Genomic DNA, 24,044 nt, shown 5'->3' on the forward strand with positions numbered 1-24,044 from the left:
CAGCTACAGTAGTTTGATGAAATGTACCTGGCACTGATCAATAGTTGAAATGAAAGCTAACGCCCTGCCATGTCCACTGAGGCTTGTATCCTCCCATTGATTTCCGGCCAGGCATTTGCTCACCCCAGCCAAGGTCCGAATGTAATTTAAGTGTTGTGTGGGGACGTGTTTCTAGCATAGAACCTGACATGGTGTGGTCAACAGCCCCAGGCAGTGAATGAGCTCTCAAGTGGCAAACAGCATCAGTGAGACGTATTTCCTCTTCCAGCTCACCTCACGCCTCCTCGTCAAATTAAACGATAGAGACTGGAGGGCTTTCTGCGAGCCTTCAGCATGCTTTCACCCTTCCATCTGTAAGAGGACAAGGCAGGCTGATGACAAACACCACTACGCACACATGCAGGGGAAAAAACACTTCAATTATTCCATATAAAATGGCATCAACTCTCGACCCTCTACTTCAGGAAATTAAATTTCAAAATGGACCGTGGTTACGGCAGGAAAACAAAGGCGCTTGATGATTAAGGGTGGATTTTAATAATGCCAGATTTTCTACGCAGGTCTGGAGTATATGGGAAATGAATGTAATAATATCCAGGTCTCGAAAGGTTAGAGAATTGAACAAAAAGCCCCAAAAAGTATGGAGCATAAACTTTTTCACTGATGCTATCTGGTGTATTAAACTGAGTTATTGAAGCTACCATCATGCAATGTCTTTTGATGCTTTGCTGTTGTGTATGAGAACACACAAGATACTGTTATGGCGATATGACTGTAACATAAGCTTATTAGGCTTTTGGACACTGATTTTAATATTGCATCTGTGCAACCATGAGCTAATAACAACATACAGTATGCTGTGCTGAAAGGTAACATAAAGCACAAAGGCATGTTTTAAAAATGAGACATTCTTCATACTTTCTGTGTAGACACACACAAAGGACGTCACCAGCTTCAACATCCAACTCCTCAGCTGGGAGAATAATTGTTCTGGGACGTTGATGGACTGTCAGGAGTCACATGAGCTTGTTTCCTCTGTTCTCTTTTCATCCCCTCTTGCCTCGTGACATATACAGACGCTACGGAAGCACCTTGTGTTCGCCATGCATAGAGATAAACTGCATATTGCATTCTGTTTCAAGTGTTACAAATCTCTTGCAATAATATAATAAAAGATGTATTATTCATTGGTTCTACAGTTTCAGAGGGGTGGATGAAATATGCATAGGGCGCGTGTGCTATTTCAAAAAGCCAATGTTGGTCGACGTTTGACGGGTGATGAGTGAACGTCACATCGTGACTCTTGTGTCATCAAAAGCTGGCAGTGGGAGATTAGTTGAGAGAGGAAAGCATGGGCAGTTTGGGGGCCACTTTGCTGCTGGGAAAATGAGTGTAATACTTAGAAAGAGAGGAATGGTGGTGTAAATAAGCATACATTTTCAATCTACTGTATGATGAGAATCCATTTGCGGTCCCCAGGTGTGACAAACAAAAGGTTTGGATGTTTTGTTCCAGATCTGTCTAACTGGTTTTGCTTTATTTCCCATTGAGATGGGGTGCACAGGGAGTGTGGGATTGGGGTGCTGGGGGTGCCAACTGAGTAATTTCACTGTCTGCTCTCTGCAGAGGGTATAATTGCAGACCTTAAAATACCCATTCTGCTTTGGCATGTGTGAAAAGCTTAAGGGGGAGGGTAAAAATTACCAGTCACGGGGGTATGCAAACATGTGGCTTGCATGTGTTTACGTGTGTGAGACAAGCATGGTTGAACAGAATGAGAGAGCTCATAACACAGTAGCATGAATACTACAATACATATATATTAATGTGGAGGAACAGTAATGAAAAACATGTTTCCATTGTTTCATTCCCAGAAACCTCATCACAACAGAGTATATTTATGAGGTAGCATAAAATGCACTATATTTTTTGGGCACATATTCTATTTTATGTTGGTGATTTCCAAGTGTTTTTCTATTGGCTTGGGGGCCTGTGTGAATGAGTAATAGACAGAGTAATGGCTTCATCGTCGCCTGGCTAAATGTGTTTTTCTTCCTTGTGTCTTGCAAATACAAAAACAGAAAAAAAAACTGCCAAAAAAATGATAAATAGCAGCTACCCAATTACTCTGGCATCACTGTATTCAGGAATTTATGTTTACATTATCAAGATGTACCACTGCTCTGCATGACAACACCTTGCCACAGAAACAAATGGCATTTACATTTCCTCTGGGTGGGAGCTAGGTACAGGTTCCTATTTATTTTGCCAGTTTCCCTCCTGAAGTAATGGGAGGCCCTGACCTAGAGCCTCTCTGTCAGCCCATTAGAGAGTGTGGAGAGCATTGCATCGGCACCTCTGCTGTTCTGCCACTCACAAACACCCCCTAGAATCAACACAAACAATCCTACCCCTCCTGCCCACATACACACAGAGACAGGCAAGATGAAGCTGGGGCATTGATTTTATAATGATGCCCTGGCTGCTTCCAGCCATGGAGGAATTGGAGCTGGCTGAGCTGAGCTCTTGGTGTGCAGAGAGTTTTTTGGATGGGAGCCCTGCTGGTTGCTGGGACTAGTCCGGTGGAGAGGCTAGGCTACAGCCGTGTGCAGTCGGTGGATCCAGAGCATGTAGAACATGGAGAGGCAGCCGTGCCCAACTTTACAGAAGCACCCGGAGCCAAGCATCCCTCCTCAGCACACACAGACCTGCAACTGCCAATCAAAGCAGCCTCGGGCGCTGCCACTGCCTTGTGCGCATAAATTAGCATGTATTTGCATAAGAATCCACTCGTTTAGCAGACCCACTTGGCTCTCCCCCCAAATGGCATTTTCTCGCTCCCCCTCCCTCTATCTCTCACTTTTCCTCTCCTTATCCTTTTACAAGCACCGATAAGAGCTAGAAAATAGTGTGTTAACCCTTTTCATGCCAAACCCCTCTTGACATAAATTACATGTGCATGTGCTTGTTTGTTGTTGGTTTGCAAATGAGAAAATTTAACCAACAAAATAATTTGAAAACAAACAAATAGGGGTGCACTAATGTATTTAACTGCATCTGTGTTCTGCTATTCTGCGTCACATTTTGAGAATAATGGTAGAATAATTGTTCTGTTCCCAGCAACTTTAAAATGTCTTTACCCCTTAACAGTTCCACTACATTTTATGGGCCATGTGCAGTCATGTTGGATTTTAAATCAAGCAATCATGATGTAATTGACTCTGTCAGTTTTAATTTAAGGGTTTTAAGAAAAGTATTCCTTGAAGAGTTTAGGTATTACAAACATTAGTATAAAAACATATACTTCCCCATTTTTAGAAGGGCAATTTGACAAACTAACATAATGTTTGAAATACGGTTTGCTTTTAAAACTCGGATCAAAATCTGTGTCAGCCAATGATTGCCTGAAATCTAAAACTTATGGACATCACCAAATGCTGTGTTTCCTCCCTTGAGATACTCCAACAGGCTTTTACTGCAGCCACCTTCAGTTGGTGCTTGTTTTTGGGACTTTCTGCATTCAGTTTTGTCTTAACTGTCAACTTCAAAGGCTGCTCAGTTGGACTGAGACAGGGTGACTGACTTGGCCATTGAAGAATATGACATTTCTTTGCTTTAAGAAGCTATTGGTTTAGTTACTATTGCTACTATTGCTTTTGCAGTATGTACATTTGCCCTTGGAACCAATCAGTTTTGCAAAATATACCTCAGTCTGAGCATAGTTCTATACACCTCAGAATTCATTCTGTCGCATTGTCAGTAAACACAAGTGACTCATATCCATTGGCGGCCAAATATGCGAACTTTGCCTCCACCATGTTTGATGGATATAGTGGCATGCTTTGGATCATTAGCTGTTCTTTTCCTTCTCCACACTTTTTTATTCCAGTTGTTCAGTTATAAGATTTACCAGTATGGCTACAGTATTCAAAAAACAACTTTTTTTTCACATGGTTCAGGCTCATTAACACACAGCGGGAAGAAGGGTAGGCATGCCTTTATAAAGTACAGCTTAGAAAATTCCAATAATAAAATTCAGTTACTGGTCAGTGATGGTTGAAACTAAGGTGAATGAGACAGAAGAAGAAGATGAGATAACATGAATTTTCAGAGCGAACAGTCTGTCAAACCACCATGCAGACAGTCTGGTGGAGATTAATAAGTAAAGAACAGAAAGACCTACCCATTGCCCTCAGCGCAAGTTTTGGAATGTGGTAATTGGCTAGGATTGTGCCTTTGGAGTCAACTTGAAGCTGTGCACATGAGCATAATGAAGGTTTCTCTAACTTTGTTGTACTTTTCTCACCCTTTGTGCTTATTTTCAGTATGGTTCAAGTGTTCTCATCTAGTGTTGTGAATGTGTTCTTTGGTTTGCAAAGCTGGCTGTGATTGCTAAGTCCTTTGCTCTGATGTTTACCCTGCAGACAATCAGTTACCATGGATATATTAAAGCAGTGGATGAGGTATTAAAACATACGTTCTGCATTTACCCATTGAAAGCTCCTCACTAAGTACATGCTCTAAAAAACTTTGATGAATTATGATGAATTGTTTGGCTCCATCAAGCCACACCTCGCACACATGGCTTGCATGACACATTTAACTGATGTTATTTAATTTTACATATTAATTTATTTGAGAAATTTGACTATATGGAGGACAATTAACTGCTGCACAGTTGTGTACATATGCATGACAAGTAAAAAGTAAATAGTAATATAGTAAAAGGTAGTAATAAGTTTGGTGTGTCTTTTTCTTTTGTATAACTAGCAGGATTTAATACTCAGTTTGTGCATTTAGAATTATGCGTATGTCTGTATTGTGCTTTTAATATTATGTCCAAATGGCTCAAATCTCAGGAGGCTACGCTGTCGCTCAGGGGACTGTTTTCTATGTCCATGCTCCCCTGCTGGTCCAGGGGAATGTCTGAGCTCCCTGTCATCGTCTCTAACCTGTGTTTCCTTCTCTTCCTCATATCTAATATGAGTTACATACACACTCAAAGAAACACACTTACCCAAGAGGCTTAGGCTGTCCTGTCTCATCCCATTTCCTCAGTGCCTTTGATCCCTAACCCTCCCAAAAATACATTGCACACACACCCCTTGCAGTGGTAACATCCTGCCATGCTATTTAAGCTTCCTTGTCTGCTTGGAGCATCCACAGCTTTGGTGCTAGCTTTGCTGTCTCCTAATGACAGGGTAGTATGAGAGAAACAGGCTCGGGGGTGTTGGACAACCGGAGGAGGACAAACGGCCCTGACGTACCCACAAAATAAGGAAGACTCATTACTGTCAAGGAAGGGTTAATGCTCACAAAAGGCTCTGGAATGCCCCTCCCAGTGTGCTGCTGCTTGTTATGAGAGCTAATGATGTCAGTGGAGACCCTGCTTGTTGATTAGCCTAAATGGAGGACTAATAGAAGTGCGTGACTGTAATTAATGACTGAAGGGGAGACTAACGAAGACGAGGACACATCACTGTGGTCGTGGGTGTTCCCAGGTAAGGTGTGTCCCTGGACATCACGGTAGGGCATCTTATCAGCTGGCCACACTATCCTTGTGCCATCCCATGCCATGCCCTGCCCTGCCCTGCCATAGCATTGCCATGCTATGACACCCACTTCAGCACCCAGACAGGCTTGGCTTTTTGGCCAGGCCTAATTAGCTGTCATAGCAGGTGGAGCAGGGACCAGGAACACTACGGTCTGCTCTCTGACAGCACAGCTCCCCCAGACACTGACCGCACAGGAACAATGTGTGTGTGGGGGACTATGAGTGCTCATGACGGTGTATGCATACTTTTCTCTTTGACTCCATGGGGGTATTTTGTGTGCTTGAAGGTAAAGGAAAAAAGACAAGATGGAATGGTGAAGGCTATGTCAGGATGCAGTGTACACATACTCCTTCACATACAACCAGAAAGAAGATCATTTTATTGCAAACGTAGGTGCAGTGTAGATTTGTGTATGAGTGTGTCTCTGGAAAAGTTTAATTACCTTTCAGTTAACTTTTGCCTGCGAGTGCTCTAGACAGCAATATTTTACTTTATAGCTTCCCCAGAGACTGGACTTCAACAGAATAGAAAACAATAAAAATAAGAAGAAAAATAAGCCAAGAACTAAATAAAACAACAAATAAAGACAAAATTACAATGTCATTATACCTGACAGATTTACAGGTTGAAGCAGATGTGTATGTGATTTATAGTGCCTGTGAATTAGACATACTAGATGCTATAGATATCTCTGAAGACACCGCAGACTGAAAAATTAAAGAACTAATTTCAGGTGCAAGATGTTTTCTTTGGGCAGATTTGTGGCTGTAAACAATCCTTCAACCTTCCTCTCCCTTAATAGAGGCCCATTTACACGCTTCCTCTTTATCATCAGACCCTGTCACCTATCATCCTAGCACAATACATTACTTAGTGTGTTTCCCTCCAGCCCCTTTTGGTTTGTCCCTCTTCTTTTGCTTTGTGTGTGTCCGTGCAGTGGCGATACAGTGCATTCTGATGTTCCCTTCTGTATGCAAAGGCCTGTGTAAGCTGCAGTAATACTTCTTTACTGATAGCTCTGCTCACACACGCACGCAGTCACACACACGCTGCGGCTCTACACACTCCCCTGGTTTAATCTATTACCTTTTTTATGTGGCTCAAATATTCAGGCCGTGTTAACCAATGCATCATTATGAGGCGTATAACTGCAAAAGCCAAAGGATTTATAGGCTTAAATAAATTATGTGATACGATAGTGCAAGTTTTATGAGTTGCAACTTTGCAAATATTCTTTTAAATAATAACAATAAAAGAAAAAAAAATCCAGGAACTGGGGTGTTAGAAGATGAAAGAAAGTGATTTCTACTTCATCCGACTGTTAAAGGCCGCCTGTAACTGCACATCACTTTCAAGCTATTCACGCTATACCTTGTCTTCATAACCATCTCACACATTTTATATGAATTGATGGGTTCATTTGGAGCGTTTAAGCATCAAGCGTCCCCCTACTGCTGGTTGTATCATTTCCTTCCGTGTCGTACATGTGTTCTCCTAATAATTTCCATTGAGCATACTCACATGTGGTGATATCAAATGTAATATGTGAACACATGCAACAGCATACATAGTGATGCATTGTGCGTTTTCACTCTAATATGGTTTGCACATGGTCACTATACATCAGTTTTGATATTGTGTGAGTAGGTCTATTTGATCCCATTTGGCAGATGGATCCAATTGTCCGGGCTGATATTGGGTTGTGACAGAATGCAATCTAACGGCAGGCTCATTGATGATGATGAGTTCTGTTCCATTGCACTGAGATCCAGTCCAATTTCAAAAGCAAATTCAGCCATTCATCTTCCAAATAATTGTGGCACTTTATCAATTGCTCCCAGTCTTTTATCTATCACTTCGATTGATGTGATCATTTTCACAAACAACCTTCTGTCCTAACGGCATCTTGAAACACACTTACAGGGTTGTGTGCTTTTGTGTGTGCGCTAGTCTGTGTCTAAAGGCATCTCTGAAGAAGTCCGCTAGCATAAGCGTGTGTAAATGAATGTGTGCAATGAACAAGGAGATATTGGTGTCTGTGTTTCTATGTAAATGGATATCCACATGCATGCATTTGTTTGTGTAATAACACTCCTCTTTATTATTAAAACAATAGGTCTTCTGTTCCGTTATTAGTATTATTTTTTCTGTGTTTGTTCTGTTCTGTGTGTATGAGACCATTTAAATATGGGTGTCTGCATAATGGGCAACCTCGTGCTTTTGTCTTCTATTATTATGCGCAGCCTGTGAGTGTGAGTGGATTTTCATGAATACACAGTGCCTTTTTGTGTGTTGACAAGAGAATAGGTTGAATGTAAAGCATGCATCATTAGCAGCTTGTGTGTGTGTAAGCATGGCATAGGATTTTATCTTAAAATGTTAAAAGTCCTGCTGCATTCAATAATTTGTCATTATAAACATGTGTAAATTTGATTCCCTGAAAATGTCCAACTGAAAAAAATCCTTAAAAGCAAAACAATCAAAGGAAGCTACTTTTGACTTTTAAGCTCAATACATCACCGTATCCACATAATGAAAATAAGAAGACAAATAAATGTGTTCATTGGCGATATTACTCTGCTTTTAAGACTGATGATAGCATTATTGTCCGGTTTTGTTCTGTTCTACTCAATCTACTTTATTCCATATTCAATGTGCACATGTGCCTGTTACAAAATACAAAACGTGATATCCTTTTTCAGGTAAACACATGTTTATATATATTATTAACCCATAATAAATACATATTTTGGGTTATAGTCTTTGTAGTTTTTATAAATCATAAATCAAAATAATTTCCTTCTATACGCTATATTGGTTTTTTTGTTATATTTTTACATGATACATGGTTGACCCTTTCGTTAGGTTAATATCAGCAGAGTCTGTCTGCTCTGTCTGTCACTGTTGAGGTGAATCTGTTAGATCAGTTTTTTTTCTTCAAGTCATACCTATATCCATATTTGCAGAAAATAGCCTATTTATCATCTGAAGCATTTAGACCTAGCATGTATCCTACAATTTAATTAGTTGTACTACACAACAAAGCAGTCAATCATCAATTATATATTTCATTGTGAACTAATATAGGAAATTTAAATCTTACTCATTACTTAATGTGCATTTGCACTGTATAATTAACTCAAAATCCCTGGACTTGCCTCAAGGAACACCATTTGGAAATACCTCTCCTAGAAGATATCGGTAGCTGAGATGTCAAGCTTTGTTTATTTAAACATGCTTTATTTATTTAAAACATATATTTACTTTCATATTTACTTGTTGGATTGACAAATGTGCTTCATATTAGGTTTATATTGATGATAAAATAACAATCTAAAAACATACTGCACAAAAGAAAAAAACAATTTTCAACATGTAAATCACAAAACAACCATAACTACAAATATGAGAGTTTTGTTCACAATAACCTTTCTCACACATTTGCAAATCATTTAGAACTTCTCATCATTCATATTGCTGTTTTCTTGTTCAACTTTTTACCGCACACTAATAGAACAAAAGCTAACCTGGAAATTCAGCATGACTGAATGAAGAACAAGAGAAACATCTCCTCTGGCTCAACTCTGGATCCCCTATAAACAAACATTTTGGAGATACTCCCTGTTTGTTGAAACCTTTGTTTTATTTTGAAAAAAATCACAGACCATTTTGAAATGTTTGTGTCCATGCACACTCTGGGGCTTGATTGTTGGATGTTGTAGCAGAGGAAGAGTCCGGCACTATTCTCCCTGCTGCTCTGTGATTTCTCACTGCCGACTCTCTCAACAGCATTGTGGACTGTGTGGTCTCAAGTGCAGAGCCAACCGGCAGGTATACGAGAGGAGCAGAGTAGGATATACACTCATAAATCTGACAGATGCATTGTGTGTCATTACCTTCCACTTATTATTATTCTCTTGCTCCTCTTTATACCGTGAACTACTTTAGCTGTTTTCCCAGGCTGGCTCACAAACATTTGTGCTGTGGCCTTGCAGAGTGACAGATGCTCCTGGGAAGCTACCAGGTTATTGTTGTGATTCTTGCCTTGGCTCTGTGTGCTTGAATCAGGGCATTTAACCTTCCGTGCTTTGGAGCCTCTACTGGCAGCAGTATGTGTGCTGTTATCAGATTGTATTGCTTTGCAATTGTGCATGTGCCTAGACAAATGTTGACTGAATTAGGCGTTCCAAATAGGTCTTTCTGTTGAAAAAATAACTCAGCATCTTGTTATCAGTAGTGTCACAGTGTCAGGTAAATTTAGAGTCTCAGGTAAATTAAGAGACGCTAAAAGATGGGCAGAGCATAGAGTGAAACCAAACTTCTCCTTCTTGTTTCTAATTTACAAGCTTTATCCAGAAATGTTTATATTTATGTTTGTTTTAATCATGCTATTAACTGTGTCAAACCTTATTGGCAGAGCTTTTAAAACTCACAGTCACAATAAGCTATGAAAAAATATTTATCATTATAATTTCTAGAAAATGAAGGCACTTTACATAATTATGGCTAAAATTATGGTTGTTATTGTTTTAATTTTTGTCAGAGAAAACACTATCTTACTCTTCTGTGTATATTGTTAGTTTCACATTAATGCAATGTCTATTGGGAAGTATAAGCAATTAATCAGTGTTTAGAAACACAGTATTAAACAGTGTCTCTAAATGGCCTAATTATGACTTAAGTAATTCATTGGATATTTAGTTACCTGACAAACTTCTCTAATTACACTGAGTTAATTAAAAAAAATAATTGATGAGATTTTTACAATGCAAAGGGTACAATAATAACAAGTTGAACAATTTTTCCTACATTTTCGACAAACACAAGTTCCCTCTTTGTTATAAATAACAGATTAAAAGCCCAACATATTAAAACTCCCTCATGTTGACACCACATTAGTTTTATGTGCTGGCAAAATTTCAGTTTTGACTTTAAATGATCACATTTCTAAAGCCTAACAATTAGTTATTTATGCAAAAGAACAGAAAGTATTTTTGCATTTTAGAAGTCTGTTATTTCTGACTTTTTCTTTTTCTTACACTTTCTTGTTCCTAGTTTCTCCTCATTCACCAGTTTTTTTTTTCATTACTGTTTTCCTTTTGAAATGCTCAAGTATGTACCACACACTCACACACACACACACACACACACACACACACACACACACACACACACACACATACATATGGCCCCGGTAATGTCCCTGCAGCCCAGTGAAAGAGAGAGAGAAAGAGAGGGAAGAGAGCAGCAGTCGCCTCACAAGAGCAGACCTCATAAAACTCCCTGTCACTTTGACTAATTTGTTAGTCTTGTCTCACTGTGTCGAATTGTTGCCCCCCACTCCCCCCACTTCCCACCTTCTGATGCACCTCTAGCCAACTCCCCCTGTCCTTCTTTCCACCCCCCTAAATCCACGGGCAGAGGAAAAAAGGTGGAGGAATAAATGTAATATAGTGTACTGGCCATTGGTTGGAGTGATCTACACAGCAATCCATCTACAGTCAGAGGAAGAACAGAGGCTTTATGGAGCAGAGGATGGTGTGATAGCTCGATTTCTCATCCACTTTCTGTCTGTGTCTACCTCTGTCCCTGCTCCAGAGGAGGCCTTTTGATAGGGTAAAACATAAAAACAGAAAAGGAGAATAGATCTATTATGAATGCTGTCTGGGCTACAGGCCCCAAGACTAGATTGGGTTGGACCAGGCAAAGCAGGATAGTGTGGTATAGATTGGTTCAGATGTTCAGCCGGGCCTCTCACAGGACCAAAGAGCCAATACCGGATTCATAGAGATAAATTAAAAGCAAAAACCTTGCTCCAGGAGAGAATCAATTGCCAGGTAATTATGGAGAACTAGAGAGAGATTACAGAGACAAAGCACAGATACAAAGATGTTTTCCTAAGATACTGCAGCATAACACCAGGGATTACTGTGTTAGCTAGATTGAAGAAACTTTTTTGCCGTTGATGCCCCCTTTTCTTCCCAAACTGACCCTCAGTACCTAGTCTTTAAATAGGAGCTCAGACTCAAAGCTAAAAATAGGCCACATTTCACCGCCAGCAACCCTCTGCTCAGCTGTCAGCACCCTTTCTCCCTCGTCCTCACAGTGAGGCAGACACAGCCCTCCTTCATGTGTTTTCAAGGGAGACAGGCAGGGTGTGATCACTTTAGCTCTAACCCATCTCCCTCCAACCCACAAGGAAGAACCAACCTCTCTTGGCTCACTGGCTTCACAGGGAGGTCACTGTGAACTCCAATTTAAGAGAGGAATCATTCCCGCTGTGCTGGGCCTGTTTTCCCTCCACACAGACAGAATGTCCTGACATGTGAGTGATGCATGATGGAAACAGTAATTTGGGCAGGTATAATGCAGCCAGTGCAAGATCTGGTTTGAAAATGAGGCCTACAGTGACATAATGTTTGTAATTCAAGGTGAAGAAGAGGACTTTGAACGTTAGTGTAATGCATATTGAGAATGTAAAAACTATTAAATATGTAGACGTTTAATTTTAGCTAGACACTTTGTCTTGTGTGTAATTTCAGTTTTCATTAGGGCTTCCACAGAGCACATATTGGAAGTAAAATTATCTATTAAAAACAATCAGAAAACAAACAAACAAACAAAACCACACTGTTGACAGAGATGTCAGTTCCACTCACTGAAACAGATTACTTAACTATAATTCTCTGAACCTCAAAAGGCACTAATATTAATGACAGAAGACAGGGCATATATATCGGCTTAATAATGGTCAAAAGTCAGGGTCTAAGCATCTGTACATTTCATTTTGTAACCAAGAGCCTCTGTCTCAACCAGTGCCTATGGCTCTTTGTGGGTTCTGTAAGAAAAGTCAGTCTGCATTAAGCATCTTTAATTGAGCTTAAAAGGCTGTAAACGGCATCAACAGCTCCAGTGAATTCACTGACGGCGAAACTGCTGAATGATAATGAGAGGCATCAAACAATGGATGGCTTATCAAGATAATGATCCCTGATGACTTGAATGGAGATGAAATAACAGCAAGGACGAATTAATTAACCGGTGTCAATATTATTTTTTCTATTTTGTTATTCATTTGTAACATTTGACTGTGGTGAGGTTTGACATTATGCAGTTGTTGCATGAACAATAGTAAAAACAAGAACAAAAAAATCACTATGTTGGGGACATATTTAAGGAAAACCCTGAAACCTTGATACAGTCTCTTTTATACTATGTGGAGCTTTTAGCTTGCATGGTTTATGCTCATTTCCTCCTTAGAAATCAATACAAAGCTGTTCTGAGTGAATGTCTTTGTCCACTGAAAAAAAGACCAAAAAAAACCAACCCCAAAATATTTTTGTCCTAATGGAAGTGGTTGCTTGCAGGATTGCATAACCTTCTTTAATAGGCAAAGAGACCTCACTGAATGGGTGGATAAAAATGAAAAATCTATGAATCGTGTACTGTGTCTTTGCCAGTCAACAGATCTCTAATTAAACAACTTTTTGGAGTGACGTGTCAGACAGTACTTTAAGACAGAATTATCTTTTGAAGTAAAGGTGCTCCATCCCTCTATTAGACTTTCATATATGTGCAGAATCAATGACAAGACACGGTGAATCTTTTTTGGCAGCACATGTTGGCCGAACATCTTACTCATTCGTGCCATTAAGTTCTCACCAATCTTCTGTAAAGAGCTTCCTTTAAATCCACAGGGTCACAGTGAGACAATACTCCAGTTTCAACAGGTCAGTGTGTATTACAGTTTTTTTCTTTTTCTTTAATGCACTTACAACACATTAAAAACGCAATAGAGCTTGATTTGTAGATGTGATGAACAATGTAATGTAGTAGAGCAGAAATATGGGTGTAATTGTTGTTTTAGTTAAACAACATAATTTATTTGTTTTAGACAGGAAAACACTTGCACAATTTTCTAGTAGAAGTCATACAAACAGGAGTTTGTGGAAAATTGTTCGTTTATGCACGGCTTAAAAGGGCCAATGCTCAATCACACTTTTGGCAGTTGTGGGTTTTTATAACATTCAGAAGCAGCCAAAACTAAATGAGTCTAACTTTGTTAATTTTCTAAATCAAACAAAGTGAAAAGAACCAGAATGACAATGCAAGTCATTTTACACTGCATATACGGGTTGGTTATAAAACGCATCAGTGTCTCTTTTACAATACAACTGTGCTTTTATGACAGATTGAAAAAATAATGAACCATCATTCGATATCTCTATAAAGGGTAAAAAAAAAATCAAATAGAGGTTTATCATCTGGGCTTTGCACCCTGAATATGAAGATGAATTGCATTTATTAATAAGGTTGCCACTCTGCACCTTCTGGACAAGAAGATTTTTCTTTTTCGGTCTGGACTCTTCCTTTCATTTGGTGAGCCACTTTCATCAGTGCCACCGTGATTGGCACAGCTGTTTAAAAGTTATGAGATGAGTAATGTAACTGACTGAAGAGGTAATGATTCATCACCACACCTTCTCCTATAAATATCCCAATTCACCCAAAGCAACTGTCAAGCGTGGATGCTTACTGAAGAACGAAACGAGCAGGTGTGCCTGGATCTGGTTTCATTTTGCATCATGTGTATATGACGCAATGATTCCACTGGGTGTTGTAAATGTATCATTAAAATTAAGCTCAATATGGAAATATTTTATTGCAGCCTTATGAAATTATAGTTTGGAATTACCTTTCATTTTATGGATTCAGCAAAGTGCCTTTTGTTTAGCAACTTTTTGTTTATTACACCAGCTGCATTATAAGGACTTTTTTGTGAGTTTAAGCCAACACTAACACTCATTCTGCATCAGAAGGAATTGGAATTGATTAAATTTGTGACTTGAGTAGTTAATTCTGTCTGGTGCGCAACGTTTTACATCATAGATGTTTGAGTTTGTCAAGTTTTCGTAGCCAATTAGAATGTCTTTATCAAATCATCAAAGTTCAACGATTAATCATTTGGATACTTTCCAGCTGTTTAGTAGCCTAAGTTGTAGGTGACAACTGAGATAAAGTATTTCAGCTTACAGATGAGATGTTCATCAGACGTCCTCTTAATATTTGGCAATGTTAGTTATCTGAAAACCAGGAAAGAAGTTAAAGAATCAGTCAGTTGGACTCATGAATAACTGAAGTGTTTAAGTGTTCACATTATTCCAAGTGTGAGCACTTATTCCAAGAGAGCAATATTTGTATGTAGAGCATCTGATAGATAGAATTTATCCTTGGCTGCTTTGTGAGCTGTGGTATTCACATACCATAGTGAAACATGGTCAAATGCCAGTGGTGTCCTTGTCTGTCTTTTCCCCCACTGCACTGTTATCAATCAGACACACCGGCCAAAGACAGATATTCTTAAGTGAACACATGAATACACAAGTGTACACTCTGAAATATACTGTCCTTTAGTTTAAAAATGTAAGCAACTTTCTCTCTTCCATACTTGGTCCAAGCCTTTGCGATTTCAGATGACGTTTACTCATCATAACAGTATGACTCACTCCTGGAGATTAGAACTTAAAGAATGAAGCTCTGTGCATAAAGAAAATATGAACAGAAAGGAAATATGGACAAATGGGAAAATATGTACAGAAAAAAAAAGTTAGTAAAAGAAAAAAGAAAAGGACAAAAAAAGAGAGATAGGTTCTCTAAGTGCAGTAGCACACAGGCACGTAGCTGTGAGTTCCCAGGCAAGTCAGCATGAGCTGCCTATTTGTCAGCATTGATCAACCCATTAAGGGGCTGTGGTGGGAAGCATATTGGTTTTGGAGGCCAAAGGGGCAGGGAGAGACAAAGATAAAGCAAGACGGGGGGTGGTTGAACTCCTTTCAGCCTCAGCAGCCACATGTCTGCAGGATGAAAGCTTGTAGTCTTCCTCTCCAAAGTCTACGCAGTTCATTTCACAGGGCCCAATGGGAAGGTAGTAGATATCATTTGTCTTACAGCATCTCTGGAGGCTCCACTGTATGTGTTATCTTAGCTTCCTGCCACTGCAATGCTAATAAGGAACTAGCTAGCTTCTCAGACATACAGAATGTCACTTGTCATCTTTCTCAGTGTGTCTGTGTGCGTGTGTGTGTGTGTGCACGCAAAAGGTGGGTGGTGGGGTGGGGGTGGGTCTTGGCCCAAGGGGAAAGCAGGCAGCTTCTTCGCCCAGCCTCTGATGAATTCATATAATTAACTCTGCCTTGATCTGTTGGCTAATCCTGCACTCAGTAATAAGGGATTAAAATGTCACCTAAGCCACCTGCTGTTATTGAGCCCCAAGACTTTTGTGCTCCTGTATGTGTGTCACAGTATGTGAAAGAAAGAGAGTGAAGATAAAAGTAAAGTTGAATTTTACAATTTCTGTGTAGCAAGCTGGAAACATTCTGTTTTTCCTCGAGAAAATGTATGTAGAGGACACTATAAAGTAGCTCAGAGAAGCAAACATCTTCACTCCAGCCATATGCAAGTGAGCACCACTCACAACCCCAAAGTTTGGCAAAAAAAATAAATTCCATAATTTGGCAGGGAGCTGGAGCAGAAGTTGCAACAGACTCCCTCTGAAAACTCATTGTCACAGTCACTAAAAAGGGACATGAAAGTGGGGCATGCTGGAAGGTGGGGGTTGAGAAAACTCTTTTTTTCCCCTCCTTTCTTACTGTGACCTCCTTGGATGAAGTAAAAAAAAAAATAATAAGAAAGAAAAGCGTGCCAATTGGTTGGCTAAATGCCTACAGACCAACAGCCAGCTTGCCTTGCCTGCCTTCTGGCCACCTCCACTTGGTTTCCTAGCAACCCCAAGTGTACTTTGGGCTGCTTAATGACTCTTGTTGCTGCAGTGGCTCAGGGGCTACTAATGAAGCCTCCTGACCAGTCGCTGCCATTTAAGACCTGGAAGCTGACTGATCACTGGGCGGGGATCTTGGAAATTCAGGCTACCCTCAACCTCTTATGTGAGACCATTTCTGCCCTCAAAAAAAAAAAAAAAACCTCACCTCCAACAACTTACAAATGTACACACCACACCTTGGCTTAACTCTAAATAACTTTCTGGTATATCAATACTTTACCTCTCCTGAACGTTATCTAAGATTTACATGTGAATGCAATCACGGGGACTCACAAGGGCTCCTATCACACAAAACTGCAGGATTCCAAATTTATTCCTTCACTGAAGAGTCTCAGTGAACCAGGCTCCCACAGAACAATGGATGCAGCCTAGAAGATGAAGAAAATAACAATATTTTTTGTTTTGAGAACATTTATGCTGAGGGACTGAGTTTGTCGACAGAAGAGACAGTGCAAATTATCTCAGTGATTTATCAAATTATCTAGTACCAACACTTGAAAAAAGTGAGTACAAAGCATAAGGGCAGTGAGTAAAAACTGATCTTTGCATTTCTGGCCATCTGCTGGGTGGCTATGCTCCAGGAGGAACGCATACTCCATGAATACATAATATGAAATTTTGTTATTCCAATTAGCAACAACTTAACATATTTATTTGGTTGCTCTGGTCTCTGTCTTTCACTCACTCTTTTTTTTCTCTGTGTGTGCATCTGTGAACAGCTCCATGGGCGAGCCTTGTGATGCCTCTGTCATTTTACAAAGCTTTGTTCCAGTGTCGCAACATATTGCTTCGAGAGCACATTACGTCCCAGGAGTGTCACCATGTATACAGTTGTCTATACATGTCCACCAAGTCTATATTCAACCAAGGTCTGAGCTCATGTCAACTGCTGTCAAGTGCTGTGTTGCCTGAGGGCCACAACACCCACTATCCTGCCCTAGCTGACTGATCTGAGTGGGCAGTACTCTGTGCCATTCACTGGCACTCTCATGTTGGACCTGTCTGCATGGCCTAGTTAGAAAGATGGGCTAACTGCCAACTGAATTCTGAAAAAAAACAAAAACAAACAGAAAACCCAATGCCAAAAGTAAAAATAAAAATACAATACAATGCCAAATATTATGTGCGTAGGTAGCCTCAATAAATAGGGTCTTTGAGGGCTTAAAACCACTCACCTTTTTTTTTTACAGAGGAATAGGGGGATGTTACTTGTATTTTAGAGAACACTAGATCAAGTGATTTTCTGTTTTAGTATTCAAACTCCAGGGAGAACGAACCTGGGGAGTTTTTATTCATGGCAGGCAGCTTTTAATATATATATATATTTTTTTTCTTGTTAGCTTGGCAATGTTTTGCTTTCACCTCACTATGAAATGAATTCCCTACTGTTAACCTTTCAGAAGCTCATAGCTATGCCGTTCGTGGCTCTAACACAAGGAGGGTGCTTGGGAAGGGTGGAGTTGGCTGACCAGACCAGTAGCATATTGGTTGTAAGTCACAAAAGGGCTCCTGGGTAGAGATGCGAAAGGGGAGGAGGGGATGAAAGCAGAAAAGAGGGATTGCTGAGGGTCAGGAATGAGCAGGATATAGCTGGTGACTGGGAGTCTGGAGCCAGGAGGGGACAGGAAGAGCAAGGGCCAGCCAGAAAGGACCTCTCCCGGTGGTGCTGGGAGTGGCTGATGTAATGGCATTAATCTCCAAGTGCCATCTGACACCCAGTGTGGCTCCGTCATTGAAAAGTGCTAATTCTGCTGAACTGTGAGGGGAATTCAGGCATCTCTAGAGGCAGTGCCCTGGATTAATTAAACATGCTGGCATGGAGTACTGGACAGATTTATCTCTTTTTATGCCATCTTCACCATTTGATTTTTGTGTTTAGCTAACACAGGAGGACAAACTCAGGACATTAACACCAGGAACATTGCAACATCCAACCTTATATGGTTTCCAGCTAACGTGGGATTTCCCTTTTCTTTCTTCTCACTCTTTCTTTCTCTCCATCTACTTCTTTCCCTTTCTCTCCAGATGAACCGGCCCATCCAGGTGAAACCTGCTGACAGCGAAGGACGAGGAGGTAATTAACCTTCTCTTGGTCTCTGTTGCACCCCCACCCCCCCATTAGAAAACACACACATGTAAAAACACAAATACACTGAAATAGCACTCATGTAATCCCTAATAGTCTGCTCTCACTTGAGAAAATACCAGGAGTTAGTAGAGTAGCCTGTAATATAGGTCACTTGCTTCTATTGACTTCCCGTCTGTGCCAGCAGAGGGGCTTTCTCAGGTTTACAGTTACTGGGAGCAGTTCAAAGACAAGACAGAAAGACATGGAGTGAAATAAAATATTGAGAAAATAGAAAAGAATAGGGAGGGAAGAATCTTTACTCCTGATTATAAAGTGGGATTATAAAGGGGAAAATATAGTCCAAACATACAAAGATGGGTCAGAACCTAAAAACACGTCAAGTTGCTCAGCACTATGACTGAACAACATTTTGAGGTATCATAATCTAAGAAGTTTGGAACATTTGTGGTATAGCCATAATGTGTTTTATCCTAAAATAAGAGCATGACTACACTAGTTGATAGTAACACCTTCTATTACTCTATGAAAACTCTGCATTACCTCAGATAGACTTATCTACCTAACTATTCACTAACCTGTCTTTTTACTTGCCTATCTTCCTATCAATTTATCTGGCTCATTAATAGCATATAATAGCATTGATAAATGGAACCATGTAAAGTTAAATTAAGTCATTTTCAGTCATTTTCATTATGTATTCAGTAGAACTCAATGGATATGTCTTTTCTTTAGTACAAAAAGGTATGAATTGTGGTATGAATTAACGAATTGTGATATCCAAACATCACAATCTGCTTTAACATTGTGCAGATTCTTTTGCACAGCTTCCTATCATCGCTAATTTGACTTACATGGTGATTGACTAGATCATTCTAAAGTCACTTTTGACTAACATCACTGAGATTAATGCAGATTAAGTTGGTAGAAGATTTATATGGGCTGAATTTGATCTAACCGAACAGGTGTGTGTCAGCCCTGTGCTTTCATTTCAGAGTGGTGATTTAGACTGCCTAGGTCAGATTAGACTGAGTCACTTTGCTGATTTATGTGGTCAAGTGTTAGTCTGATGGCCCATTTCAATTGCCGTACACACCCCCATGCAGACCTTATTTTTGTCATGGCAGCACTTTAATTAACGGCCATCTAAAAACAGGAAAAGTCTGACCGACAAGGCCTGGGAGAGAGCCAATCGGCATTCTTACCAAGATAAATTGGATCTCTCGACTTAAGAGGGGAGGATGGATGGGTCCCAATATCAATTACTACCCCTTTCTCTGCAGAAAGAGAAGGGAGATGAACAGGTAGTCTGAATGAAATACAGAGGGCTTTTACGCTGCCCCTGCTAGTCTGTCAGATGAACTTTCTATATAGGAGGACAGGATAGGACACAGCACAGAATGAAATAAGACTGAGCAGACAGGCCCCAACAGAGATATTGAGCGTTAATGGCAACAGGAAGTCAGCAGACAGGCCAGGGAAGTAAACCACAGTCATGGCTGACAATGAAATGAGATTTACTATGAAGGCTTGTGGTTAAAGGAATATAGACAGCCCTGCTAGGGCTGACTAAAAGTGAGAAAGTAGCGAGGGATTCATCTGTTGAAGGCTCAGGACCAGTCAGGTACACCAATCCCAGTGGGGCCTTTAGACTGTCAAATCCAGGGCTGAACCAGGACATTTGCACCTCCAGAATGGAGTCACATTTATCACTACCAAGACATCAGCAATTATCTGTCATGGGAACTTGTGGAAGGGTCTCGATTACGTGCCTGTGCAGACATTAGGGCCCATTACTCCATTTGGAGACTCTGGTAGCACTTCTTTTGTGCACAGTGTCCCTGAGAGACGTCCTCTCCCTGGGGATATGGGAGTGTCAGGAGGAGAAATAAAAATCAGTGCTCAAAAAATGGCTGGTAGGGGGCCACAGCACCACACCATAGTGCCAATAGGCTACCGCTGTGGATCATAGAGCACATTCTCTAGCTGTCTAATACAATGGCTCATACCTTACTTTATAGTTTCCTTAGATTTTCAAGAAAGAACTTAGCATTATAGGGGAGCTTAGCTCCTTTTTCATCTGTCTCTTATGTCAACTGATCTCCACAAATTTAAAATTTACTCAGTGTACTTTGAATGTACTCGGCACCCTGTTTGTTTGTTTGTTTGTTTTTTGCCAATTGGTCTGTGGTCATTGGAGGAAAAGACACTTGAAACCCAAGAAAATTGACTTAAAATCCAAAATGAAAAATCCATCTCTACAATAGATCTTTCCGTATAACCACTTTACCTTTTCTTTATCCATCTACCATTGGCAAAACTGAGCAAAGTAGGAGAAGAAGCAAGTGATACAGAAATGGGGATTCAGTACAAGGCCCACAGAGGAATGCAAGAGAGTGAGAGATGGAAGACAAAAAGAGCAAGAGGGGAAGAGACGACAGGATGAGAAAGTTAACGGAGGGTGATGGAGGCAGCTGAGTGAATCTCAGCAGTAAATCATCTCAGAGCCGCCCCATCCCTATCTCCGCCTTGCCTCGCCAGGAATCTTTTTCCCCCTGACCTTGTCTGCTGCTGTGTCTGTGAAGAAAAGATGGGGCCAGATTATCTATGATTGGAGATGGCCATTATCTAAACACAATCTTCGAGCCAGGTCCCACTCCTCTAGCCACTGCTGTGAGACTAGAGACCACACTGATGAGAAGAAAGATGATGGGTCATCCAGCGACACCCTCTCCTTTTATTAACTCTGATAAGATGGTTTCAACACTCTCTTGAAATGCCCAGCAACCTCCATCAACATCCATCAACATCGACTTTTTCACAATGTGCCACTCAGTACATTTGTCTACACATCTTAGCTCTCCATACTTTTCTCATATTGGAAACTTATACAGTGTCAGAATAATTTCCACCCCTGCACTTAATACTCAGCAACCCCATGTGAAGCTTTTTAATATCTTGTCCATGCCTTTTGTCTGTCTGGCTGAGGGGAGTCTTTGTGAATGGGTCGTGTTTGTCCTTGCCAACCTGCTGCTCTTCAGAAGGCTGTCCTCAGTTGGCCAGTGGAGAGATTGACAGGACCTTAAGATGTTTTGCGCTGCGCTGTCGTGCCCCAGCCCAGCAGGTAGGGAAGAGTGAGGGCTGCTCACTGACTCAGTCAGGCGGGCTACAAGGGAGGGGGTGTCTGGAGGCACCTCATACCCACAGACGGAACATGCACCACTTTACATGCAAATGAACCCAAAAGATCCCCCTGTGCCTCTGGAAAGAATTGTGCCAAAAAAAAAGATTCCTGTTAGCAGTTAATATGTGGGATTTCCATCAAAGTCAGTTATTCTGTTTTAATTTAAGGTTTCAAGGCACCGGCTGAATGGCCTTGCTTTTAGGATACTGTATACAGTTAATTTCTCTCAGGTTTTCTTGATCGTTCTGTGTTATTTTTTGATCATGCATAACAGCGTTTAAAGCTACCCCCCCACCCCCATCAGTTAAATAGATGTGACAGCTCCAGTGGCATAAGTAATGTGTTCACAAATACAAAGCCTGTATCATGTACCATCATGCCTGATACGTTGACAATTTAGATGTTTGTTCTCCCCTGATTATTCCATTTAGTATCTCACTATACTGGATAATCCACTTGTACACATCAAATAGGGACCAACGGCAGAGAGGTTTAGTGTGTGGTGCCACATTATTTTGCTCTGGGATTGGGTCTAACTATGACTGTTAACCAGGTAGGAATGAAACGTGTCAGAAATAGAATGAGGCCTTTGAGGTAAACACATGCATATTCCCTATCTCAACAGACACTGATGCTTGGTTAGAAATGTTTGTTGTGACATTTGTGACATACCCGGTATCCATTTAGAATCGTTTTCCAATGTGGAGAGTACCATTTCAGAATATTATGTTGTTAAATAAAGAAATATGCCCAAAGAGGAGAAATTCAAGCCTCATGTGGGATTGCTATTTTTGGCTGTTCAATTTATTTTTGAGTTTTTCCCATTAAGTACCAGATATCCATGGATGTTTTTATGGTTTCTGAAAATTGGGCTGTTCTTAGGCTGTTAGATTTGGTCCAAGTTAATTTTAAGATAGGCATGTTTTTACAAAAACAAAAAAAACAAAATACATTTAGCCCTAATATAATCAAAATCAAATCCCATCCAACGAAAACCTCAGAAAGACATTTTTTCCATACACCTTATCAACACTGAAATGTGAAAGGTGAAATGAAGCATTTTCAAGTTGTTTACATTCTATAAATTAATACTTTATGTATATCCCTTTATGCAAAATCCCCAAACCCCAAATTTTTCTGCTGATTAGAAGTCTGACAAAAATCTTAATGTACACATTCAGAATATGATTCACACATTGATATTCATGCATTAAATATTTACATTTTTTGCACTTCTCCGGAGATTTATAGATTCTTTAGTGATATACACTATATAGGCAATATAATAATACAGGGAATTACATCTAGTCTAACATAACCTTACCTTAAAGATTATTATGTCCTAAAGTTATTTAAGAGAAATGTATGGGCTTCAGGTGTGTCCATATATCACTGATCCTGCCTGGTGAGGTGCATCAGTGAGTTGATGACTGTCTCACTTCTGGTGTAAAGCATGGATCATGTACAGGATTTGGGTTATCGTTACTCCACTCCTGAATCTATATCTGTATTCATACTTAATGATAACTTGTGCAATTGCTCTAGAGTTAGCCTCCAGTGTTGTCTTCCACAGTCCCATTGAGGTCCTGATGAATGTTATCAGTGCACTATTAGCCTTGTACAGTCCCAAGCTCTAAAGTATCCATGTATGGGGATTGTGTCATGAGCTTTCCTGTAGTCAATCCAGGCAGGAGCTCCTCCAGAATTTTTTTCATAGGGGTGGCCTTATAGGGGCCCCTAAAAACATTGGGTTGGCACACCAAAAACAGAATTTCCAGTTTTATTATGCTGTTGTCAAATATAGGTTACTTGAAGAATATGGCAAAGAGACAGAAAGAAGATAATTATGTACATAGTTAATTATGTACATAGTTAATTTACTTGACTGGAAGTCCCAACCATCGCTTTAATGATTCTCAGCAGAGCTGAGCAGAGATAGCTTAAGATTCACTTTCCTAGAATGGAGTTAACTTTAACAGCAAACTTGTTCAGGAAAGACAAATAACAATTATATTTTGTAAGATTGTGAACTGTTGCCTGTCTCTATGTTGCCACTGAGATGCACCAGTGATCTGTCCAGGGATTGGCGCCAGCTTTTCTGCAACCTCATATGGATCAAATACTTGTAAATAATATGGTAAACAAATATAATCAATCAATTAGGTCAGTAGTCCTTTCACTGGAAATAAGACTTTTGAAATTTCAAATACCACACAGATACCTTCATTTTTTTCAAAACCAACTATTTACAGGTACAAAACAAAAATAATCATTCGCCATCACATTTATTCAAAGCAGTTTTATCCGTGGACGTGGGGTCAGCAAATTTTGGTGCGTGGCCAATTGACTCATGTGCCTACTCAGCCTGGTCAATGCTGA

At 40.2% G+C, this 24,044-nt stretch overlaps 1 protein-coding gene across 14 annotated transcripts in view; it reads left to right on the top strand.

The window, feature by feature from the left end:
- The window catches only part of celf6 (CUGBP Elav-like family member 6), a 146,124-nt gene that overhangs the window by 72,165 nt on the left and 49,915 nt on the right, over nucleotides 1-24,044 (top strand). For all 14 annotated transcript variants that reach the window (XR_002062464.2, XM_025907488.1, XM_025907481.1 and 11 more), the window contains exon 3: nucleotides 18,421-18,469. Coding sequence is in view for 13 of the 14 variants with exons in the window: in XM_025907488.1 (XP_025763273.1) it covers nucleotides 18,421-18,469 (49 nt within the window). In the remaining variant the exon portion in view is untranslated. The remainder of the gene's footprint in view (nucleotides 1-18,420; nucleotides 18,470-24,044) is intronic.

This window comes from Oreochromis niloticus, linkage group LG1 (assembly GCF_001858045.2).
Source record: "Oreochromis niloticus isolate F11D_XX linkage group LG1, O_niloticus_UMD_NMBU, whole genome shotgun sequence".
NCBI lineage: Eukaryota > Metazoa > Chordata > Actinopteri > Cichliformes > Cichlidae > Oreochromis > Oreochromis niloticus.